The 25,348-nt window shown below is 35.3% G+C and overlaps 1 protein-coding gene and 1 long non-coding RNA gene across 4 annotated transcripts in view; one reads left to right on the top strand and one right to left on the bottom strand.

The window, feature by feature from the left end:
• LOC127561812 (maestro heat-like repeat-containing protein family member 1) overlaps positions 1–25,348 on the top strand; it is a 72,655-nt gene that overhangs the window by 8,736 nt on the left and 38,571 nt on the right. For all 3 annotated transcript variants that reach the window (XM_051997081.1, XM_051997082.1, XM_051997080.1), the window contains exons 2-9: positions 3,816–3,959; positions 6,324–6,443; positions 8,487–8,566; positions 15,083–15,212; positions 16,116–16,211; positions 20,254–20,349; positions 23,107–23,248; positions 25,130–25,215. In XM_051997081.1, the coding sequence (XP_051853041.1) occupies positions 3,816–3,959; positions 6,324–6,443; positions 8,487–8,566; positions 15,083–15,212; positions 16,116–16,211; positions 20,254–20,349; positions 23,107–23,248; positions 25,130–25,215 (894 nt within the window). The remainder of the gene's footprint in view (positions 1–3,815; positions 3,960–6,323; positions 6,444–8,486; positions 8,567–15,082; positions 15,213–16,115; positions 16,212–20,253; positions 20,350–23,106; positions 23,249–25,129; positions 25,216–25,348) is intronic.
• Positions 20,356–25,348, bottom strand: part of LOC127561819 (uncharacterized) — a 49,349-nt gene continuing 44,356 nt past the window's right edge. Inside the window, exon 3 of the long non-coding RNA XR_007953542.1 lies at positions 20,356–21,912. This is a non-coding gene — a long non-coding RNA (uncharacterized LOC127561819). The remainder of the gene's footprint in view (positions 21,913–25,348) is intronic.

Genomic DNA, 25,348 nt, shown 5'->3' with positions numbered 1-25,348 from the left:
ACATTTTGTATAAAAGAGTTTCTTTTTTTCACTTTAATAGCTTTTTATTTTACCAAATATAAGCAAGGCTAAACATATGCAATTCTTCTAAACATATTTCTATATTGATCATGCTGCACAAGAAAAAACAGATCAATCAATAAAAAAGGGAAAAGGACTCATATGTCCAAAAATGTTTATAGCAGTTCTTTTTTGTAGTGGTAAGGAACTGAAAACTGAATGGATGCCCATGAGTTGCAGAATGGCTGAATAAGTTATGTATATGAATGTTATGAAATATTATTGATCTATAAGAAACAATCAGCAGGATGATTTCAGAAAAGCCTGGAAAAACTTACATGAGCTGATGCTAAGTGAAGTGAGCAAAACTGAGAGAACATTGTACACAGCAATAAGATTATGCAATCACCAACTCTGATGGATATGGCTGTTTTCAACAATGAGGTGATTCAAGCCAGTTCCAAAGATCTAGTGATGGAGGGAGCCACCTGAACTAAGAGAGAGGAATGTGGGAACTAAGTGTGGATCACAACATAGTATTTTCATCTTTTTAGTTATTTGCTTACTTTTTTCCCATTCTCACTTTTTTCTTTTTGATCTGATTTTTCTTATGCAGCATGATAATTGTAGAAATATGTATAGAAGAATTGCACATGTTTAACATATATTGGATTACTTACTGTATAGGGGAGGAATGAGGGAAGTGAGGCAGAAAAAATTGGAACACAAGGTTTTACAACAATTATGTTGAAAATTATCTTTTTATATACTTGGAAAATAAAACTTTTTTTTAAAAAAATCAAATCAAAAGGTGAAATAAAGGGAAAAAAGAGGAAAAAAAGCAAACCAACAACAAAAATATAAGGTGAAAATACTGTGTTTTGATCCACATTCAGTCTCCATGGTTCTCCCTATGGATGTGAATGGATTTTTCCATCATAAGTCTATTAGAATTGCCTTAAATCACCCCATTGTTGAAAAGAACTAAGTCCATCATAGTTGATCATCACATAATCTTCTTGTTGCTGGGCACAATATTCTCTTGGTTCTACTCACTTCACTTAGCATCAGTTCATGTAAATCTTTCCAGGCTTTTCTGAAATCAGCCTGCTCATCATTTCTTAAAACAATAATATTCTATTGCATTCATATACCATAACTTATTCAGCCATTCTCCAACTGATGGGATTCCACTCAATTTCCAGTTCCTTGCCACTACAAAAAAGAGCTGCTATAAACATTTAATATAAAAGGACATATGGGTCCTTTTCCCTTTTTTATGAACTCTTTGGGATACAATAGAGACACTACTGGATCAAAGGGTATGCAGAGTTTGATAGCTCTTTGGGCATAGTTCCAAATTGCTCTCCAGAATAGTTGGATCAATTCATAATTCCATATAATTATCTTATGTCATCTCTAACATTTATTATTATCTTTTCCTGTCATCTTAACCAAACTGAGAGGTATGAAGTAGTATCTCAGAGTTCTCTTAATTTGCATTTCTCTAATCAATAGTGATTTAGAACATTTTTTTCCTATGACTAGAAGTGGCTTTAATTTCATCATCTGAATATTGTCTGTTCGTATCCTTTGACCATTTATCAATTGGGATTTTGTTTATATTCTTATAAATTTGAGTCATTTTTAAAATATATTTTGGAAATGAAGCCTTTATCAAAAATTCTGAATGTAAGAATTTTTTCCCAGCTTTCTGTTTCCCTTCTAATCTTGGCCACATTTGTTTGTACAAAAACTTTTTGAATTTAATATAATCAAAATTATCCATTTTGCATTTTATAATGCTCTCTAGGCCTTCTTTGATCATAAATTCCTTCCTTCTCCACAGATCTGAGAGGTAGACTATCCCTTGTTCTCCTAATTTGCTTGTGGTATCATCCTTTATGTCTAAATCATGATCCCATTTTGACCTTATCTTTGTATAGGGTGTTCAGTGCCTAGTTTCTGCCATATTATTTTCCAGTTTTCCCAAAATTTTTTGTCAAATTCTTATCCCAGAATCTGGAATCTTTAGGTTTATCAAATACCACATTACTATAGCCATTGACTTGTGAGTCTAACCTATTCCACTGATCCAATACTCTTATTTCTTAGCCAGTATCTTATGATTTTGATAACTACTGCTTTGTATTATAGCTAAGCTCTGGTACAGCTAGTGTACTTTGCATTTTTCATTAATTCTCTTGAAAGTCGTAATCTTTTGTTCTTTCCAGATGAATTTTGTTACTTTTTTATAGAACTAGTTCTATAACTTAATTTCCTATCAGTTTCACTGATATGGAACTGAATAAGTAGATTAATTTAAGTAGAATTGTCATTTTTATTATATTAACTCAGCCTATCCAGAAGCACTTGATATTTTGGGGAAGCTCTGTTCATCTGCAATAGGAGGTGGGGTCACTATCCCAAACTTCAGATTTTTCATGCTACTATTTTCAGAGCTAATTTTGGAGATCTTCATGTTTTCCATACTTACAAAATGGTAATATACAGGTATTATATATTATACAGTATTATACATTATACAAAATGTATTATACAGAGCATGATCGATGCTCTCTCAGTCTCTACTCTGATTTTTTTATCTAGGAAGGGCCTCTGCTTCCTTATACCTACAAGTGCTAGTTCTCCTTTTGGCTTGGAACTATCACCAAAAACACTGCTCCCTTGTATCCAATCACAAGCACCCCCCCCTTCATCCTGAAACTGCAAACCAGGACTACATAAGGGCAATAGAATTGCCAATCAGCCCCAGCTATACCCCGTGTCAGCAAAGAATCCCCTGTAATCTTTCTGACTAGTTGTCTGACTCCCTTACTGTCTCTGTACTGAAAGCTCCTGAGTCTGCCACAGTCACAGTCTCAGTGGCAGCTAAGACTCATCACTGATGCTGCTACTGTGTGTTCTCTAGGCTAGCCCCTACCCAGATGTCACAGACCTCTTGCAGATCTAAGTTGTTTTAAGCTAAAAGAACGTATCTTTACTTGCTTCAGCAACTCCAAAAATTTCATTCAAAGCATTATTTTAAAGTTGTTTAGAGGGAAACATTGAAAGATTTTGCCTGGATTGTGGTCACTAATCTGCTATCTTGGTTCCATTTATATTAAGTCTGAGATGAGTGATTTCTAATGATCTTGAAGAAAAAAAGATTAATAACCATAATAACTAAATTTTATATAGCATTTTATTTTGCAAAAAGCTTTATGTGTATTATATAACTCCTTCTAGGGTCACACAAAAATGAGTGCTGAGCCAGAATTCAAATTTAGCTTTTTCCAACCACAAGCCTAATAAATAGTAAAAGAAGAAATAGAATAAGAAATTGAATAGAGCAAAAAGTGGGGCCCCAGTAGTCAAGTCAAGAAGCATTTATGATGTACATGATATGTGTCAGGCCCTGTGCTATATACTAGGCATACAAAGAATAGCAAAACCAGTTCCTTCTCTCAAAAGACACTCAATATGTAGGGAAACATACACACATGCATATGTACATATTTGTATATATTTAATATTTAACATGTAATTAATATATAAATATTTATTTACTTCGGCTATGTACAAATAAGTATATTAGGTAAATTGGATATAATCAAAAAGGATGGAAGAACATAAAATGGAAAGGATACTTTGGTAAAGGGTGTTTCTAATCATTAGTAGGAATAGATTATGATAATGGTGGTAGTATTATCCAAATTGCAGAAAGCTGAAGCATTTTCATTAGGAATGAAAAAAGAGGGCATTTTCTCAAGATTCTGGTTTCTCTTTCTCATGTTTTCCTCTGGAATTTCCAGGTACCTACATGCAAGGAAATGACTTGGCTTCTATTTCTCAGTTATCAGAAGGTGCTTCTACTCGTGCCCAAAGAGCAACTGCTTCCAATTGTGGAGACTGAAATTGTAGAAAAAATAGTGAACTGCTTCAGCACCAGCTGCCCTGTAAGTCAAATGTTACAACCAAGTGCTTATACAATCCATACCAAGGGGCAGCTGGATGGTGCAGTGGATTGGCCCTAGAGTCAAGAGGACCTGAATTCAAATTTGGCCTCAGACACTTACTAGGCTATGTGACTCTGGGTAAGTCACTTAACCCCAATTGCATCCAAAAAAAAAAAAAAAAGATACAAGCCATACCAAATGAAGAAACTTAAATGTTCTTCAAATAAAACACTTTATCTCCTAATTACATTCATTTTCACTGGTGGTCTCCTATGCCTGGAATTCTCTACTTTCTCATCACTCACCTCCTGGCTTCCTTCAGATTTCATCTAAAATCCCACTTTCTGCAGGAAACCTTTCCCAGTATCCTTTAATGCAGGTAGCTCCTTCTCTCTGAAATTATTCTCAGTTTATGCTTTATTCTTCTTCACTAATTCTACAATCCAGCTACTTTGGTCTACCTCCTTGCATATGATCTCCCTTTCCTATCTTTGTACTTTTTTGTACCAGGTATCCCCCACACATTACCTTTTTAATATCCCTGACTTTTTTTTAGAATCATCTAAAAGTCTGCCTTTTTCAAGAAGCCTTTCCTGGTTCCACAAACTGCTTAGTACCTCCATCCCGGAAATTACTTTACATTTAGTCTCTGTCTATGCCTGTGCTTTGTCTCTGTCTAGGCCTGTGTTTGTCTGTCTCTTTCTCTCTCTCTTCCCTATCCATCCCTCCCTGTTCCTCTCCCCCTTTTTCTCTCCTTCCTTCTCTCTCCTCCTTTCCTTCCTCGATAGAACAGACAGACAGATAGATAGATAGATAGATAGATAGATAGATAGATAGATAGATAGATAGAAATTAGGTATATTTACATCTCTACACATATTTCTCCATATATATGGAGAGAGATGGGAGAGAGAAAGACAGACAGACAGAGAAATGTACCTAGATGATCCAGTGGATAGTATGCTGGGCCTGGAATCAAAAAGAATGAGTTAAAATCTAGCTTCAGATATTTATTAGCTTTGTCACTAAGCAAGTCATTTAATCCTGTTCGCTTCAGTTTCCTAATCTGTAAAACAAGCCAGAGAAAGAAATAGCCAATCACCTTGATATCTTTGCTAAGAAAACCCCAAAAGGATCAAAAAGAGTTGAACATGACTACAAATAACTAAACAAAAAATATACATTTACATACACACACACACATTTGTATGTTGTATCTCCCATTGGAATATAAGGTCCTTGAGAGCAGGGAATATGTTCTTGCCTTTACTTTCACTGCTTAGCAAAATACTAAGGTCTCCCACTGCACTGGGGCCACTGCCAGTTGATGTGACCAATTCCTGGATTCCTTCCTTCCTTTCTTCCTTCCTTTCTTCCTTTTTTCTTTCCTTCCCTCCCTCCCTCACTTTTCCCTCTATCCACATAGGGTATGATACCCTTAAATAGATGCTCTTAGAAGCATTTTTTTCTTTTCTTTTGCACCTCTGAACCCTCCCAAGATATCTTGGAGTATCAAGGCTATATTTCTTTTTTAAGGCAAGGACTATGCCTTAAACCAAAACCAATATGATTCTCATTGGCCACCAATAGGATCTAGGTCAAACCCCATTTGGTCATTGTTTGGGCTCTGATTGATTCATATTGAATGTAAATAGCAATCATTTCTGTTTTGGCCAAAAATCTTGAGAGTCTTCCCCTCCCAGATTAATTTACTTATTTAGATTTTTTTGGACTAGGGGAAAGAAGAAATTCTTTGCCTCAATCATTATCTAGCCTTAATTTCTGAATGAGTTCAGCCTCAGTCAAACTGAGACCTGATGAAGATTTTAGTTTAAAAAGGCAAGGTCTCCCAATGCATCTAAGGCCATCTCCAGTCATCCTGATCTATATCTGGCCATTGGACCCAGATGGCTCTGAAGGAGAAAGTGAGACCAGTGACCTTGCCCAGTCCTCCCTCACTTAAATCCAATTTATTTGCATGCCATGGTATGCCCTTACAGAAGTCAGAGTCCTTTTAAAGGACCAGGGACAACCACCTCTGATTTATACCTTATTCTAATGACTCTGGAGGAGAGAGTGAGGATGATGACTGCACATTTCTGCCTCTTAAGTCTAACTCATTTGCAAGTTCTGATGTCATTGATCATCTTTGAGAAAGAAAGACCACTATAACCAATAACATTGCTTAGCACAGTATGACTTAAAATAAGTGCTTAATAAATGCTTGTACAGCTTTTGAATAAATTGACTAAATTGTTGATTAACAATAATTGACTATAACTTTATACAGAATATGCTGCTTTCTTCATGTTTTTTTTTCCTTTTTCTCTCCCTCCCTCCATGAACAACATCTATGAACTGCAGGATGTACAGATCAGAAGAGAATTTATTCAGTCCCTCCTGATAGCTGGAGAAATAATGGCCCAGGGAAAGAGATTTTTTTTCAAAACTCATTTGAGGAGGGCAGCAACAAATCATTTGCTGGTAAGTGAGATTCTTTTCTTGGGCAAAAGTCATTCTTTTAAGGTAAAAGGAAATAATTCTTTTATTTCAGTTATTTACAGCAGGTGGTTCAGTCTGCCCAAGGAGATTAGAATGATTAGTTGGAATAGGATATTCCTGGGGACTAAATCCCTTTCTGACACTACTTTTATGAACCATTATTACAGAGATGATATAATACACTATGTTAATAAATTTTACAATATGATATTTAGAATATTAAGAAAGATAATAATAAATACTTATATGATCCTAAGCAGGTCATTTAATGTCTTTTAGTCACAGTTTCTTTTTATGTATGATGATGGTGGTGGTAGAAGTAGTGGAGAAAGTAGTAGTAGTAGTAGCAGTAGTAATTAGAACTGCACTCTATCCATAACACAACCTAGGTAAAAGAGGGGTAGAGGTAGGATTGGATTATGTGTCCTTTGAAGTTAATCAACATTTATTGAGCACTTCTGGGTTCTGTCTTGAAGGAACTCAGTGGGAAGAGAGGAAAAAAGAGATTTATTATAGAGAACAGAAAGCTGGAGGGAGTATGGAGTAGAAAAGAAGTTTACATTTATAAAAATGCAGATCAAGATTTTCTCTTAACAGTTGTCAGATTTTCTTTGCCCTCAATGTAGCTTTATAATTTTTACTTTGACTACACTTGTGGTTTCACTCTATCAATTCTGTTCTATCAACTCTGAAATTTATAGTCTTTGAGTTGACTAGATCACTGAGACTCTGTGATTCACCCAAATTATACAAATAGTATACAAAGAAGGGAGATTTGAACCCTGGTGTTTTCCCATTTAAAGGTATGCTATAACTGCTGGAATTGAAGATTTTAGAAGGTTGTGGAATCTGTTTTTGGAGAAGTTTTAAAACAGTCCATTCTTATCTTCTTTGGAATAGTGTAAACTTGAAGGTTGGACTGATGTAGCAAGAATGTAACAAGATATAGGACTGTCCACAAGGAATTAGATTGCTATGGGGGTTACTTTGGTGGCTTAACATGACTAGGAAGAAGAGAAAAACATTATCACCAGTAATCATTTAAAGAGGTGATATAATAAACTTTGTTAATAAATTTTATAATATGATATTTAGAATATTAAGAAAGATAATAATAAAACAAATAAAATATGTAGAAAAATACTAAAATCATTGACAATTGGATGATACTGAACTTAAAATTGCTATTGGGGCAACACAATGAATTCCATGAATTAATAGTGTCATTTGTGGTTTAGACTCTCCAGAAGGCGAATACAATTTGGAATTACTGTACAGACAACATCCTTCCCAACAGACTTGCTATTCATAGGAATACTATCTCTTGAATCTCTTGGCATATCTACTGGAAATTTACCTTTAAGGTAGAATGGGCAAGACAGCTATGACCTAGCATATATAACTTTGGTTTTACCCTAAGGCAACCATTGACAGTTCCTGAAAGGAAGTTTCCTTGCTCTGATCACTCCAAGAACACCAGTCTACCCTCCTGCACTCTGGAATGTCCTTTTATTAGGGAAAAAAGAACAAAGAGTTCACAGAAGTCTATTACCTTACTTTTATAGACCTTCAGAAGAATGGCTCTTTTCACAAAAGTTTATTCTTCTAAAATCCAGCCAGCCAATCACTATGGGCAAAGTTCTCTTCTCCAGTCAAGAGCCATACGTATTCTGTCCTTTCAACAAGGCATTAATAGATATTTCCACTCTCCACGAAGAAGGCTCACCATCTACTCCCAAAGAATTTCCATCATAAAAGTTCATCAGATTGACTAAGGACCTCACAAAATTGATCAGGGAATTCCCAACATTAAATGTCCTTATACTATTAAAGTATAAATTAGGAGGTAATTGGAGCAATGGGACATGGGTGAACAACCCTCTTCACACAGTTCCTAACTCCTACCCCATTGTATGATAACAGAAGTTTCCTAAAAAGAATCCCCATCCTATATCTTTTCCTCTTCTCAAACTGCGCTCTGTGTTACTGGTTTTTTTTTTCTCTCTCCATATATTTCAATACTAGCAAATTCTGGCAGCAGAGTCCAAGGAGGACCTAGACACCTCATTTTGTTCAGACATCATGACTGCTCTATCTTACTTGGGGTAAGTACATGGCCACAGAATAAGCTCCAGCTAGCATTTTTCCAGGTGATTCCAGGAGTCACCATAAACTAGTCCTGGCCTGGGGATGGCATTCAAAAAATTGTTTCACTCATTTTTTAGCCATGTCTGACTTTTTATGACCCCATTTGGGGTTTTCTTGGCAGAGATACTGAAGTGGGTTGCCATTTCAGTCTCCTGCCCATTTTACAAATGAGGACACTGAGGTAAACATGGTTAAATGAGTTGTCCAAGGTCACACAACTAGTGAGTGAGTGTGGCTAGATTAGAATTCAGTAAAATGAGTCAAAAGTACCTTCAAATTAAATTGTAATAATATTAAGTTGGGAGCAGAGAATGATGACAGAATTACAAGGACAGAAATGTTCCACTGTGGCCATTTTCTGATAACAATTTTAACTAATTATTTTGGCTAAATCAGTTACTTCCTAGAACAATAAATAGATCTTGAGTTATAAGGGACCTCAGAGATCATCCAGTCCAATACTCCTCAATTTACAAAGAAGAAACCTGAGGATCAAGGGTTCTAACTTGCCCCAAATCACAGAATAATAAGAATCAGAGGTAGGACCTGAACTTGTATCCTCTGCCTTTGGAGGCCAGGCTTTTTCCTTTATACCACTAGATTGGCAAAAGACTTAATTGCTATCTGAACTGAAGCATCCTCCTTGCCTTTGTGTGGTACAAAAGACTCAACTTTGAAGTCAGAGTTCCTAAATTCAAACTCTGCCTCTGCCATTTATTATCTATATGAACTTACAAAAGAGCTAGGTGGCACAGTGCCAAGATAGTCAGGAAAACTTGAGTTTAAATCCAGCGTTAGACATTTCCTAGCTGTGTGACCCTGGTTAAGCTCACCTAATTATGTTTATCTCAGTTTCCTCATCTGATAAATGAGCTGGAGAAGGAAATGGCAAACCACTCCAGTATCTGTGCCAAGAAAATCCTAAATAGGATCACTGAAAGTCAGACACAACTACAACTTACCAACAAATGTTAAAATGCTTTGTAAATGTTTTTCGTTATTGTTAGAGGCAACAAAATAGAGAGTACTGACTTTAAAACCAGATGATCTAGATTTGACTCCTAACTTGGATGCTTATAATCTGTGTGTTTGTATTAATTACTTAACTGATATAACGGATATGGATCTTCTTTTCCTCAAATAAAAGGGTAGGACTCAATGACCTCTACGATACCATCCACCATGAAATCTCTGATCCTATAGTTAGTATTATTAACCTTAAGAGCAAATATATCTATTCAAATTCCTAATCTCAATTGATAATTCAAATAATTTTGTAATTATGGAAACAAAGCGTATGAAATGTCTCAGGTGTTTGAGATGGTGCTATTAAACTTTAGCATTTTAAAAGTTGTTAAATCTCAAAATCCTCTAAGGAAGGAATACCACCTTATTTGTGTCATCAACCTCCTACCCCATTCCCAGAAATCTAGTGCAGAGTTCAGATCTTTTCTCAGACCAAGATTTGTAAATACATAAAAATAAAATATAGAACAAGGTTTTAAGTGCATAGAATAAATTACACAGAAGTACAAAAGGGAAGAAAGAGAGAAGGGAACATAAATTTATTAGTGCCTATTTAATATATTATATTATTTCATTTGATCTTCATAATAACCCTAGGAGGTAGGTACTATAATGCTCCCCATTTACAGTTGAGGAAACTAAGGCAGAGAGATGTTAAATGACTTGCCTAGGGTGACAAAACTGGTCAATACCTAAGATCAATATGTGACCTCAAGTCTTTCTGGCTTCAAGACTAACCCTATCCTCCACACTACCTCCCTACTGAAACAAAGTTATCAAAATTTTTTTTAAACACTTCACAGACCTAGGTTAAGGACCCCTGCTCTAAGAAAGCCAGTCTAGGAATAAATCCAGGATTCCCTAATTTCTGAATATCTGAATTAGGAGGGATTTTAAAGCTAAAATATAATCCTTTCATCTGAGGGGAGAATGGGGGAAAAGAAGAGAGAGAGGATGGAAAAGGATAGAGACACTGTGCTATATGGCAATAAAGAGGAAGATTCAGTCCTACAGATGCAATTAAAAACTTACCCAGTTCTAGGAAGAGGAAAATACATACTATGGAAAAGATCTCAGTGAATATATATTCAGAAATGGGGTCTGAACATGGAAGTTTTATAACTTTAAAATGGGCAAGTTGAAAATAGGTAATTGATGAAAGATGAAATAATTGAGGAAACAAAGGTTTGAGCTTCCAAGCATATTGATTTATTAAGCAAGACAAATGAATTGAGTAACAAATCAGTCCTAGGACTCCTCAGCTTAGCACTGGAATCCAAAGGCAGGGAAAACATACTTTTCTGCATTAAAAGAAAACAATAAACAGAAAACAATCAAAATATGAAATTAGGCAATTGATTTCTAAGATTATGGATTGTCTAAGTTGGGAGGGAGAGAGGGAGCAGCTGCAATTCCCTGAAATCTGAAAAAGATGTATCCTACTCCCCCACTTCAAAATGTCAGTATTTAATCAAAGATACAAAGAAATAATACCTGATTGACTAGTACAGGACCAGTTTTCGATAAGATATATGGGTTGGTCCAAATCTATAATTGTGAAAAACTCCATCAATCTTTGAATATGATTGGGTATCTGGTCATCATAATATAGGTAAGGGGTCCTTACTTAAGGATCTCTAAGCAATATGTGGAAGTAATCCAGATTTCTAATCATGCAGGGTTAGGTTAAAATAATGTAATAATTTTTTTTCACAATTAATCATAATTGAATCTCTCACAAGGCAGAAATTATACGAGATCCAAAAATGAATAGAAAGGGAACTGAGCTATATCTAGAATTATCATAAGATGGATTCAGTTTGGTTCACACAATTCCCATTATTCCCTCAGCTGCACAAATATATATATATACATATATATATTCCTCCTTTTTCTTTGATCTCTTTGTAGTATATACCCAATGTTGTTAATTCTAGGTAGAGGATGTGTAAGTTCTAATAGCTTTTGGAGGTACAGTTCCATATTATTCTCCAAAATGGTAGGACTCTACCACAATGCACTGGTTTACCTATTTTTCCATATCCTGAATAAGTAGATTTTGTTGGTAATATAATGAAATGCTGATGATTCATATGGACTTATTTTAAAACCTATAACTGCTAAAGTTGTTGCTTCAATTATTTTTAGTTGATTCTCTAGAGTTCTCTAAGTAAAACATCATATCATCTGCAATGAATGCTAATTCTTTAGGCTTCCCCATTGTTTATGCTTATTTCTTCAACATCTTTTTCTTATGCTATAGCTAACATTTTCAGTACAATACTAAATGGTAATGGTGATATTGGACATTCTTATATCACCTCTGGTCTTATTGGAAAAACTTATCCTCATTACAGATAATGCTGGCTTTTAGTTTTAGATAGATGGTATTTATCATTTTAAGAAAAATTCCATTTATTCCAATGCTTTTTAATAATTTTTTTCAAACAGGAATTGGGTATCATATTTTATCAAAAATTGAATATTGAAACATGTTTTATTGCTTTTATTATTAATATAAACAATTATGCTTATAGTTCTCCTAATATTAAACTAGCTCTGTATTCCTAGTCCAAATCCAGCCTGATATTTATATGATGTGTGAGATGTATTGCTACTAGATGATCTGTACTAATATTTTGCTAGTATCCTTCATTGTATAAATTCTTCCTTGTGCAATCTATTTTGAGATAATTTCCCCCATTCTTCCTCTCTCTTCTTCTCCCTTCCACCCCCCAATTACATTCCTCTTCCATTATTGTTTTGAGAATAGAATCAATCATAATAGAATCCCACCTATGTCTACTGTCTAGTTAGATTCCCTCTAAGAACTCTGGTTTTGATAAAATCCTGAGGTGCTGTATCTCCCCATATAAAAATGTAAAGAGTTTAACTTCATTTTTTCCCTATTATTCCTCACTTCTGTTTTACTTTTTATGCTTCTCCCCAGTCCCATGTTTGAATGCCAACTTTGCTCAACTTTGACCTTTTTATCAGGAATGCTTGAAAGTCTTTTTGTTTCATTAAATGTTTTTTTCTTCCAAACAATTAAACTTACTTTTGCTGGGTAGGTTATTCTCAGCTATAAATCTGCATCATTGTGGTACAGTGAGAGAACATCCAGCCTGGAGTTAGGAAGATCTGAGGTCAGATTCAGCTTTGGAAATTTACTAGCAAGTCACTTAACCTATAATTGCTTCAGTGTCCTCAACTGTAAAACAGGGATAATAATAACAACACCCTAACTCCTAAGGTTATTGGGAGGATAAAATGGGATAATATTTGTAAAACACTTAGCATAGTACCTGTAACCTAGCACCATACAAATATTATTATTAATTATCTTTTGGAATATCATATTCCAAAATCTTCACTTAGTATGGCTGCTAAGTCTTATAGGATTCTGACTCTGAGTCAGAATTATTTGTGAATTATTTGAATCATTTTTTCTCACTATTTACAATATTTTTCCTTGACCTGAGAGCTTTGAAATTTTGTTATAATTTTCTTGATAGTTTTTATTTATATGTCTTTTTCAGGAGGGATTTTTTTATTTCAATTTTGCCCTCTAATTCCATTACTTTTTTATGATTTCTTGAAAAAGATATTGAGGTCTTTTTTGAACATGGATTTTAGGTAGTCCAGTGATTCCAAAATTATTTTTCCTCAATTTGTTTTCAAGGTAAGTTGTTTTTCTTATGAGATATTTCTTTTTTTTCTGTTTTTTCAGCCTTTTGACTTTGTACTATCATTTCTTGATGTAGTAACTTACTTACATTTGGCCACTTCTAATTTTAAAGTTTTTTTCCCAATAAATTGTGTACTTCTTTCATTAAGCTGTCAATCTTTCTTATATAGCTCTCTTTTTTAGAGAGGGAGGGGTGTGTGTGTAGGTATCTATACACACATGTATATACTTATACACACACACATATATACATACATATATATGTGTGTATATATATATATACATACACCATATTTATTTGGTATACACACACATTTGTATGTATGTATATGCATGTCTGCTTCTAAGAATTCTTGTAGTGTTTGTAATTCAATCATCCAATCTTCATTTCCCCTTGAAACTGCTTGTGAATGATTTTAAGTCATTTTCTTTTGGGTTTGTGTTTAGAACTTTTTTATCACTATGATGACATTTTATGATCAGTTTCTTATTCTTTTTCTCCCTGCTCCTCCTCCTCTTCCTCCTCCTCCTCCTCCTCCTCTTTCTCCTCCTCCTCCTCCTTCTTCTTCTTCTTCCTTCTTCTTGAAGCCTTCTTCTTCTTCTTCTTCTTCTTCTTTTTCTTCTTCTTCTTCCTTCTCCTCATTCACATTCTCTAAGCCTATTCTTAACTTTGGACTTTTATGTTAGTGCTGGAATATGTGTGTTTCTGGAAATGGGGGATGTTTGACCTGGGCAGCTGCCTTTTTATAGCTTTCTACTGCCTGGAAGTTTTAAGTAATCCCCAAAAGATGTGATCCAGGAAGAGTCCTAGCCATCGCCTTTCTTGTCTATGCTCTCCAAATTCCTGACCCCGGTTTTGCCTTATGTGTTTTAGTAGATTGCTATTAGACTTGTTCAATATTTACCCACTGGAAGGTTCTGCAGGTTCAAAGCAACTGAATTTCTGACTTTCCTTTGGTCCTGCACTCGTCTAGGTTATTTCTCTACAGTCTTATATGCTGAGGTAACTACATGACTACATTTCCAGAATTTGTTCTTTATTTAGTACACAGCTAAGGCCTGTGCTTAGATCCTTTTTTCATTTCCTTGTATCTGTGCCCAGAACTGAGAAATAGGCAACAGAACTGCTAAATGATACTCATTCCTACACCTGAAATTTGTTCAGGGGTCCCCTGAAATTTCTTTCCCAGGTGCTTTTTGCTCTGTTGAGTTGTCTTAATACCCTTTCCACTCGTGAGCAGTGAAATATTGTCTATTGTAACCATTGTCCATGCTCTTTGACAGTTCCTCCTTCTTCCCATTGTCCACAGATTTCTGTATCTCCCTAAGTAGCCCTGAGCTGGAAAAAATTACTTGCTGTGACTTTATCATGTCTTTACTCATCAGAATTTGGTGTGGTCTATTTTCTAGGTCATTGTGGAGATTTGCTGACTAATCAGGCAAAAATACTTCTTATTATTCCCCAACATTTTTTTACTTTACCCCTAAAACCTGGATTGCTAAGGCTCTTTTGACCATACTGACTCCATGCTGATTTAATGGTTCAATGCTTGAGTCATGTAGCAGCAATCTGAGGGAGAAGGTCCAGACACTGTATTGCTATCCCATTTTATAGATGAAGAATATAAGATTTAGAGAGGATTATTGATTCCTTAAAAATGCATGTATCTTCAAACCTAGGGCTTTGTTCTACAAAGAGCAATGAATATCTTCACTGTGAACTTGAGCTTGACAATACACATTATTCCTTTCCACTCAGGGAACTATATCCACCATTGAATGAGGAAGAGATAGACTTGATCCTCAGTAGCTGCCTCAAATGTGTGTTCTCGATATCATCTACAAATGATTCATTGAAAGGGAAATCACCAGTAAAGACACCCATGAAAGTGAGTTTTCGCAGACCACATTCTTATTAGAGCAGCCTGCTTTACCCCATCTCACCCAATGTCCTAATTAGCTCTTATTAGAACTAGTACAATAGCCTCTTAATGTATTTCCTGTCTCGAATTTGTTCTCTCTCTCTCTCTCTCTCTCTCTCTCTCTCTCTCTTTCTCTCTCTCTCTCTTTTCTTACTGCTCTCTGTCTCTGTTTAACTGCCTGTCTGTCTTTCTTTCCCTCCCCTATTTCTATTTTGTCTGTCTGTCAGTCTCTCTCTGTCTCTCTGTGTGTGTATGTCTCTCTGTCTCTATTTCTCTCTTCTCTGTGTCTCTGTCTTTCTCTATTTCTCTGTCTCTGTTTAACTGTTTATCTCTCCGTCCCCTGTCTCTCCTTTGTCTGTCTATCTGTTTTTCTCTTTTGTCTGTCTGTCTGTCTGTCTCCCATCTTTCATACAGCTGTCAAAGTCACATGTGCCCAAAGCATAGGTTGAACTATGGCACTTCCTTGTTCAATTCTGGTTCAAATTCTGGTAGCACTCTATTCCTCTTAAGATCAACTCACTCAAATTCTTCTTACTCATGTTCTCTTTTCATGTAGTATAAATAACTGACACTTATAAAGAATGTTAAAGGTTGCTCAACATCTACCTTATTTGAACCTGACTACAACCCTTTAATGTCAGCATTATCCCCATTTTACAACTAAAAAAAACAACTCTGAAAGACTTTCCTGGAGACACATAGCTAGTGAATGACCAAAATAGAATTTGAATCCAGGTCTCCATGACCTCAAGTCTAGTATCCTACCTATATAGCCAATCTGTTTCTGTATTGTTCTTGCCCTTTTTTTTCAGGTTCTCTGCATTTTTTTCATGGGCCTATTACAGTATAATATTTGTCTCTTTGTTTCAGTCCCTGAGCCAAAAAACAATCGAAGCCTTGGATAATGTCATCATGACCATTCTGGAGAGTCAACCAACACCAGAAATTACACTCAGGATATTCAAAGTAAGATGAGTTTGTGGGAGATATGAGTAATGGAATAAGGAGCTATTTCTTTATATTGCTGGCAAATGACTTGATGTTCATCCAATCCTCCCTTTCCCCTCAGTTTTAAGTATATTACTATCTACTGGTTCCTTCTCTCTTGCTGAGATCTCCACCATCTATAAAAAAATTTTCTCTTCACTTTACCATCTTCTCAAGCTATTGCCTTATACTTTCCTTTCCTTTCATTACCCACTTTCTAGGGGAAAAAACAGTAATAATAAAACTTTTTGTATTGCCTCTTCTTTCTTTCCATTCACTTAATTCTCAATCTCTTGCAATCTGGTTTCCACCTTTATTACACAATTTAGACTTTCCTCTCAGCAATATGGCACTATATCCAAAGGGCTGTCAAACTGTATATACCCATTGATCCAGCAATCTCTCTATTGGGCCTGTATACCAAAGAGATCATAAAAAATGGGAAAAGTACCCACAGTGAAAAAATGTTTGTAGCAACCCTTTTTGTTGCCTAGGCAAGGAACTGGAAATTAAGTGGGTGCTCATCAGTGAAGAATGGCTGAATAAGTTATGATATATGAATGCTATGGAATATTATTAGCCTATAAGACACAATCAGCAGAATGATTTCAGAAAGGTCTAGAGAGACTTACATAAACTGATGTTAAGTGAAATGAGTAGAACCAAGAGAATATCATACACAGCACAAACTTTTCTCTCCAAAGTTATCACTATCTCTGTAAGTACCAAGTTCAATAGCAATCTTTCCAAGTTTTTATTCCTCTTGATCTCTTGGCAGAATTTGAATCTCTCTGGGTTTTTATGACACTGCTCACTGCTCACTTCCTGTCTCTGTTTGTTTCTCTCTGACTCTCAGTGGCTTCTCCTCTTTCTCCTCTCTACCTTTTTCTTGCTTAGTTTCTGTGTATGCGTGTCTATCTACCATTTCTCCCTCATGCTCTTTTTTCCATTCTCCATTCTTTTACCTGCTTAGTCATGCCTGTTTTCTTGTCCATATCTCATCCTCTAGCTGTGAATTTATACCAAATCTCTGTTCTAGACCATCTCTACTTCCCCCATTTAGAGTCTCTCTTGGTTATCTCTTCAGCTCCCTTGGTTTCAACGATAACCTCTAAGAGGATTATTTTTGGATCCATATGCCCAGTCCTAGTAATTTTCCTAAGGTCCAATCCCACAGAAACTACTTAGTGAAAATTTCTCATTGGATATCCCATCAACACCTTAAGCCCAGAATGTCTAAAACAAAATTCATTGTCTTTTTTATCCAATCTAAACTTATCCCTTTCCATAACTTTGTCATTTCTATCACAGGTGCCATCAACCATTCATCTAAGTTCCCAACCTCATTCTTCACTCTTCTTCACCTCCATATCCAACCAGGTGCTGAATTTTGTCACACAGCAACACCCCTAGTCCTAACCTTTATTACTTGCCACCAGAACTATTGAAATAACTTCCTAGTTACATCTTGGTCTTTTCTTATATCCTTCCTTATATCTTTCACAGAGCTACCAAAGTGTTATTCTTAGAGCAGCATTCTAACCACGTCACTCTGAGGCTTTGTAAATCCAAGTTTCAAATAAAAGCTTCTGTTAAGTATTTAAAGATCTTTGTAATCAGCTAACTCTTCCAGACTTAGAACATAATTACTATTCTTCTTCATGTAGTCAAACTAGCCCATCTCCCATCTCCATGCCTTTGTATAGGCTGTACTTAATATGGGGAATACTCTCACTTCTTATCTCCATCTGTTAGAATCATTACTTTCCTTCAAAGCTCATCTTAAGCTCAGCCTCTAATACAAATCTTTCTGATACTTCTAAGTGTTAGTGCCTTCCCCTTGTTGAAATTACTGTACCTTTACAGATAGGAATAAGAATTTTATTGATGATATTATTGCAATTTCTTTGATGTACATTACCACCAGATGAAGAAACTCTGTCTACTAATATAGGCTGACATCTCCCTCTGCAATTTAAGTAATAGAGAACTACCTAGAACTCAGAGGCTAAGTGGCTTGTTCATGGTCATATAATTTGGATAGATTAGAGGCAAGGCTCTAAGTCCAGGAAATCCATATTATTTCTTTTGTGTGTGTGTTTACATTGTACATAATATTTCAAAACAATATTATCTAGCTTGAGAGCCAGCCTTGAAGACAGAAAAACCTGAACTTAAGTTCTATTTATACAATCTACTGTTTGTAAATCCTTGCCCAAGTTACTAAACCTGCCCATGTTCCAGGCAATATTATAAGACTACAACTTGGAAAGTGTATGCTAGTCTGAATTGGTAAAGTTTCTTCCACCAAGAGTTCCCTATACCAATGGAGGCCCTCTTTTTGTCTGTATTATATTTATTTTTCTGGATATATTGTTGTTCAGTTATTATGTGCAACACTTCATGGCCCCATTTAGGGTTTTCTAGGCAAAGATACTGGAGCAGTTTGGCATTTCCTTCTCCAGTTCATTTTACAGATATGGAAACTGAAGTAAACAGGATTAAGTGACTTGCTCAGAGTCATATAGCTAGTGACTGTATAAGGCTGGATTTTAATTCAGGTCCTTCTATATGGCCTACATGGCCAGCACTCTATCTCCTGTGTCATTTAGCTGATATATGTGTGTATACATACATATATACACGTATCTACATATATACAAATATACATATATGTGTGTGGACATATGTGTGTGCTTGTGTTTCCAAATATTATATACTATGGTATAAGAAATGATGAATGATGAGCAGGCTGGCTGCAGAAAAGTCTAATGCTGAATGAAGTAAACAGAACCAAGGCAGCATTGTACACAGTAATAGCAAGATAATATTTTTTTAAACTGAAGATAACAAAAAAAAAAAAAAAAGAAAGAAAAGAAAGTGAGAGGTCAAATGCTGGAGATTGATATAGGAAATTTTGTTTAGATGAAGATAATGGAGACTGATGAGTAATTATAGAATTTAATCTCTGGTCCTGCACTGGAATATATCCTTTCCTTCTGCTCATCTCCTTTTTTTTTTAATTAAAGCTTCAGGGAATGGGGTAGGAGATGGGTGACACAAATAAGGTGGTATTCCTTCCTTAGGGGATTTTGAAATTTAACAACTTTAAAAATGCTAAAGTTTGGTAATCCATCTCAAACACCTCGGTCCTTATACATGCTTCTGTAATTACAAGATTTAAATTATCAGTTGAGGTTAGAAATTTGCATAGATATATTTGCTCTTAAGATTAATAATACTAAATATAGAATCAGAAATTTAATGGTGTATAGTACCTTAGAGGTCAATGAGTCCTTTTTTATTTGAGAAAAAGATGGCAAGTAATCCTACATGTTAAACATGTTAAGATATATGTTAAATCCAATATATGTATGCATATTTGTATAATAATCTTACAGCAATATAATATTGTGATCAACTGTGTTGGACTTAACTCTTCTCAGCAATGCAGTGATTCAAAACAATTCCAAGAGACTTGAGATGAAAAATGCCATGTATATCCAAACAGAGAACTATGGAGATTGAATGTAGATTGAAGCATAGTATTCTCATCTTTATTTGTTTGTTTGCTTCTTTGCTTATTCTTTCTAATGTTTTTTTTTTTCCCTTTTGGTCTTATTTTTCATGTACAACATGACAAATATGGAAATATTTGGAAAAATAAAACACTATTGAGGAAAAACATTATATACAATATAAACACAAAATAAGAGATAACATGGATTTCCTGGCTTCAGGAATGTGTTTGCATATATGTATGTGTGTGTGTATATATATATATATATATATATATATATATATACATTATTTGTGTGTACATACACACACACATATATATATATATAAAGATAGATATAGATATTTCATCTTTAATAGAATGTAAACTTTTTAGGAGCAGGGAATATTCCATTTTTTGTGTTTTTGTATCCCCATTGCTTAATATAATGCATAAAACATAAACAGCCACTTAATACATTTTTGTTCATTAATATATTGATTAATCTCCTCTCACCCACAGCACCTTTCCAAGTGGTTGGGATCAGAGAAGCCAGTGCTGCGCATGGGAGCAATGAGATTAAGCCAACTGCTCTTCTCTTTCTATTATACATCTGAGGTGAGGTACAGATTTATCGATGGGAAGAGTCAGATGAATGAAAACCAGTCTAGTTTTGAGCTATATTGTGAGAATTGAAATTGGAAGAGATTCATTGTACAGGGGCACAGTCTGTGGAAAAACCAGTTCTGCCATCCAGAAAGAGAGTAATTCATTGTCCAAATCAGAAGGTTAAGAACTGTGCTTTCCAGGTTGCTGCTCTAAAAACATCTTGAACTCATAAAAAAGCCATTTTGTCAATGGAAAATAGAGAATTGAAAAAATTCTGATGTACTCCGAGCCAAGCAAGGTTAGAAAATTATGGATAGAATTATAGGTTATGTAATGGAAAGGATTGGGAAAGTTTGAATATCTGACTCTGCTATTTAATATCTGTGTGACTGTGGGCAAATCCATCCCCTTTATGCCTTGATTTCCTCATCTGTAAAAAGGGTTCGGTTAGATGGTATCCAAGGTTTCTTCCACTTGGTAATCTGTGATCTTATTATGCTTTGTTACTTCTATGACTTTATCTTAACATATGTAATCAATTTTAGTCAAGGAACCATAGATTTAGAGATGGATTTGGGCTTAACCCCTTCATTTTATAGATGAGAAAAGTGAAATCTGAAGGTTGAAGTAACTAGACAAAAGTAAGGGGCAAAATCAGAATTCAAATAAAATTTCTCTGACCCAAACCCAGGCTCCTTTCTACTTTATCATCACAAAATATGTCAACATATAATAATAGGAAGCAGCAATTTCTGGCACTGATAGTGCATGTGTAATGGAAGTAATCAAAGGAATCCTTCTTCCCCACATGTCAAACCTGGTAACCACTGAAAGAGGCCACAGTCCAAGATCTACACTATGTGAAAAGTCCTGTCCAGCAGAGAATATTTCTGATTACACCCCAAAATACCTTTCACCACTCTTTCCCCTCATATTATTCCTTAGTCTACTTTGTCTATACCAAAGTACAGTTCTGCTTGATAGACTTTTTTGAATTTTTTTTAAAACAAAGATCTTAAATGGCTGAGCTACTTTTTATGATGTTTCTCTCTCTTGTTTTAAAAATTTTTTATTTTTAAAAACTCTGTTTCTCATGTGGACATTCAGTTATAGTCTTTTGATTACATTACCAAGAAAACCTAGCAGATACTAAATAAATATTACTTGAACAAAGAAGCTAACCACAGAATAAAAGGAGCAAACAAATTAATGTGAAATATTAATGTTTCCATTGTTCTATATGGAAGCTAGAGGATATGATCTTTTTCTTTTAATAGTATTTAATTTTTCCAAATATATGCAAAAATAGTTTTCAACATTCATACTTGCAAACCTTGTGTTCCAAATTTTTCTTCCTCTTCTCCCTTCCCTCTTCCCCAAAACAGCAAGCAATCTGATATAGGTTAAACAAGGGCAATTCTTCTAAACATATTTCTTTATTTGTGACTAAAGCAGTCGAAAGAATGTTCCTTCAATGTTCAGAGATTTGGGGTTCAAAACTTGGCTCTGTTACTTACTTACATATATGATCTTGAGGAAATAGCCTAATCCTCCTGACTTCAATTTCCTCAACTGTAAAGACAAGAGAATTAAACTACAAAATCTCAAAGGACTTTATGAAAACATAGTAGCAGCTCTGAAGTAGCAGAGCTTCTTTCCCCTTCTGACTGGCACATCTGGTTCTAGAACATGGCTGCTATATTTTCTTAAGGTTCTAGAATTATACTGGAATGACTGAGTGTGGCTTGGGCCTCCCACCAGTATAATTCCCTTGATCATTAGCAGTTGATATTAATTAGTCAGCCAGTTAATTAGTCTTAACTCTAAGCCTGGCATTCTATATATTGTGCCACTTGACTGTCCCTAATACCTAATAATGAACAGCATTCATAAAGCATTTTTAGATTTATGTGTATTAATTTATTTATTACTATCTATTTATTACTATCTGTAATAGCATTTGTCCCTATTAAGTAATTGCTGTGCCATACTGCAAATAGGTGCAAACAAGCTACATATATAAAGTGAAGAAAACAAAAGGAAAAGCCTTAGATTTAAGAAGGAATAGGAAAATCTTTCTATAGAAAAATGCATTTGAATTGTGACTTGAAGGAAGTCAAGGAAACCAGGAGGTAAGAGTACTCAAGCAGGGAGACAGCAAGTAAAAATGTCTAGAGTTAAGAGATGGAGGACTTGTTCTAGGAACAGCAAGGAGACCAATATCATTGGATCAAAGAATATGTTTGTCTTTTGTAGGGAAAATGTGGGCATATGGAGTAAGATGTGAGAAGATCAGGAAGATGAGAGGAGCCAAATTATGAAAAACTTTGAATGCCAAAGGGAGAATTTTATATTTGTTACTGGGGGTGATAAGGAGCACTTAAGTAGGGGAGGGAGATAACATAGTCAGACCATGTACTTTGAGATCATCTTAGCAGATGCTGTGGGGGAGATACTTGAGGCAGGGAGACACACTAGTAGTCCACATGGGAGTTAGCGAATACAAATAATCATTCTTTGCAATGCTATTTGTTTTACTTCCTATGTGAAACCTGTTTCCCATAAAAAAGGTAATGATTTTTTTTCTTTTCTTAATTTACTTCTGCACTCTATCGTGATTGTCCCCAGAATAGGAACAATTCTAAAGTTTAGTCAGATCAAGATTGGGGAAACGCTAAGTATGCAGGAAAAATTCCACTTGCTTCAATTTGGTCATCCTTTCATATAGTTTACACAGAACTAAGAACTTCTAATCTCCTAATTTAGGAAGTTCGAATTCTCCCATGTCTTGGATTTTTTGCTGGTGCCCTGGTCCCACGTTGCTTTGACCAACTGCCATCTATTCGCCTCTGGGCTTCTAATACAATCACCTCTGTGCTTCAAGGAACTCATAATAATTTGCTTTCAGGTAAGAGCTTTTGAGGAGCACTGACATCAAAACTTAAGTAAATTTTGTAAGTCCTCACAATTTTTAATAGGAGGAGCATAAGAAAGGGAAGGGGAAGAGGAAGAGGAGGGTGAAAGGGAAGGGAAGTGGGGTTTTTTGTTTGTTTATTTTTGGAGGGTTTTTTTTTTTTTTTTTTTTTTTTTTTTTTTTGCTGAGGCAATTGAGGTTAAGTGACTTGCCCAGGATCACACAGCTAGGAAGTGTTAAGGAAGTGTCTAAGACTGGATTTGAACTCAGATCCTCCTGATTTCAGGGCTGGCACTCTATTCACTGCACCATCTATATATCCCCCTTTCTTTGTTCTTTCTTTGAACTTTGTTCAGTTCTTTGTGGACTGAAAACCTTTCTCTGGTAGATTCTCAAAGCTACAGGTAAAACTTGAGGTAGCTAGTGGTAGAATGGATATAGCACTGGGCTGGAATTAAAAAGATGTAAATTCAAATCTAGCTTCAGGCACTTCCTATCTGTGTGATCTTTGGCAGGTTACTTGTTTATTTCAGTTTCCCCATTTTTTAAATGAGAAACTTTAATAGTACTTGCTTTCCAAGGTTGTTATACTTACTGAAAGTTTAATAGTACTTGTCTCCCAGATAATATTTAATTGTCAAAAGCATTTAGCACAGAACCTGTTAATATTATTCCTATTCCTTCCCACTATAGAATTACAGCTAAGTAAGACAAGTAAGTATTCAAGGATTCAAGAATTGCCTCATTTCTTGAGCTCTTTTGATTTGTCTTACATTAAGTATTTGATCATACCACCTTCCTTGCTCAAACTCTTTCAATGGCTCCCCATAACTGAGACCTATTGAAGATTTTAGCTTAAAAAGGACAAGGTCTCCCACAGCATCCAGGGCTATCTCCAGTCGTCCTGATCTATATCTGGTCTCTGGACACAGATGGCTCTGGAAGGGAAAGTGAGACAGAGGACCCTGAACAGCCCTCCATCACTCAAAATCAATTCACTTTTAAAGTCATGATATTGCCTTCCTGTTGTCATGGTCCTCTTCTAAAATAAAGGACAAACACCACAGAGGTGTTAAATACATGATCTACAATACTCCTGAATGCACTAAGACTAGATTGAAATAAAATTTAAAATAAATAAAAATACAATAAAACATAGGTCCTATTCTGTTAAAGATGTGTATTGGTCAAGGGAATTATCCTCATTGGAAGTTCCCTATATCAAGGAAAGCTTAGGTCCAGGGCAAATATGTATATATGCATAGAAAAACACAGATGTATATTAGAGACATATAATATATGTTTATATGTCAGTATGTACCCACACACATGTACAGAATCTCGAAAGTCTTATTACTAAAACCTTAAAAGTACACTAAGACTTTGGGAACATTTTATATGTGTATGTATGTGTATATGTATGTATATGTGTGTAAACATGTGTGTGTAGATGTGTAGGTAGGTATATATGTCTGCATTATATGTGTGCATATATACACATATGTATAGTGCAAGTATGTATGTATATGTACTGTGTATACTAATCCCAAGGGCATTTAGATGGCACAGTAGACAGAATTCCAGGCTTAATCAGGAATTTTATTTTCCTGAATTCAAATCCAGCCTCAGCCACTAACTAGCTAACTTGCTATGTGATCCTGAATCAAGTCACTTAATAACCCTGTTTGACTCAATTTCCTCATCTGTCAAATGAATTGGAGAAGGTAATGGCAAACTAACGCAGTATCTTTACTATCTATTGTCAAACTAATCCAATCCTAGACTTTGTGACTTGCTTCTGTGCATGAAAGGAAGCAGATAGAGTAAAGCAAGTGGGGTCAATAATCTCTTAAATCTGACTGAGTTCTTTTTCAGGAGTCACAGAAAAGGAAGGCAACAACTCATTGATCGATGATGTAGAAGCTGAGGCTTCTAATCTCATGCCCGTTGACATTGCAAAGGTAGGGACCCAAGGGTTCATGACCAAAAAATCATTTAATTGGAAATTGGCTCGAAGATTCAACATATACATCAACAAATTGGCTTCTAAATAAATATGTGTATGTGTGTGTATATATATACATACTTAGATAT

Source organism: Antechinus flavipes, chromosome 4 (genome assembly GCF_016432865.1).
Source record: "Antechinus flavipes isolate AdamAnt ecotype Samford, QLD, Australia chromosome 4, AdamAnt_v2, whole genome shotgun sequence".
In the NCBI taxonomy this organism is placed as follows: domain Eukaryota; kingdom Metazoa; phylum Chordata; class Mammalia; order Dasyuromorphia; family Dasyuridae; genus Antechinus; species Antechinus flavipes.
The sequence above is the reverse complement of the archived record's forward strand: the minus strand, read 5'-3'. Positions and strand labels throughout refer to the sequence as shown.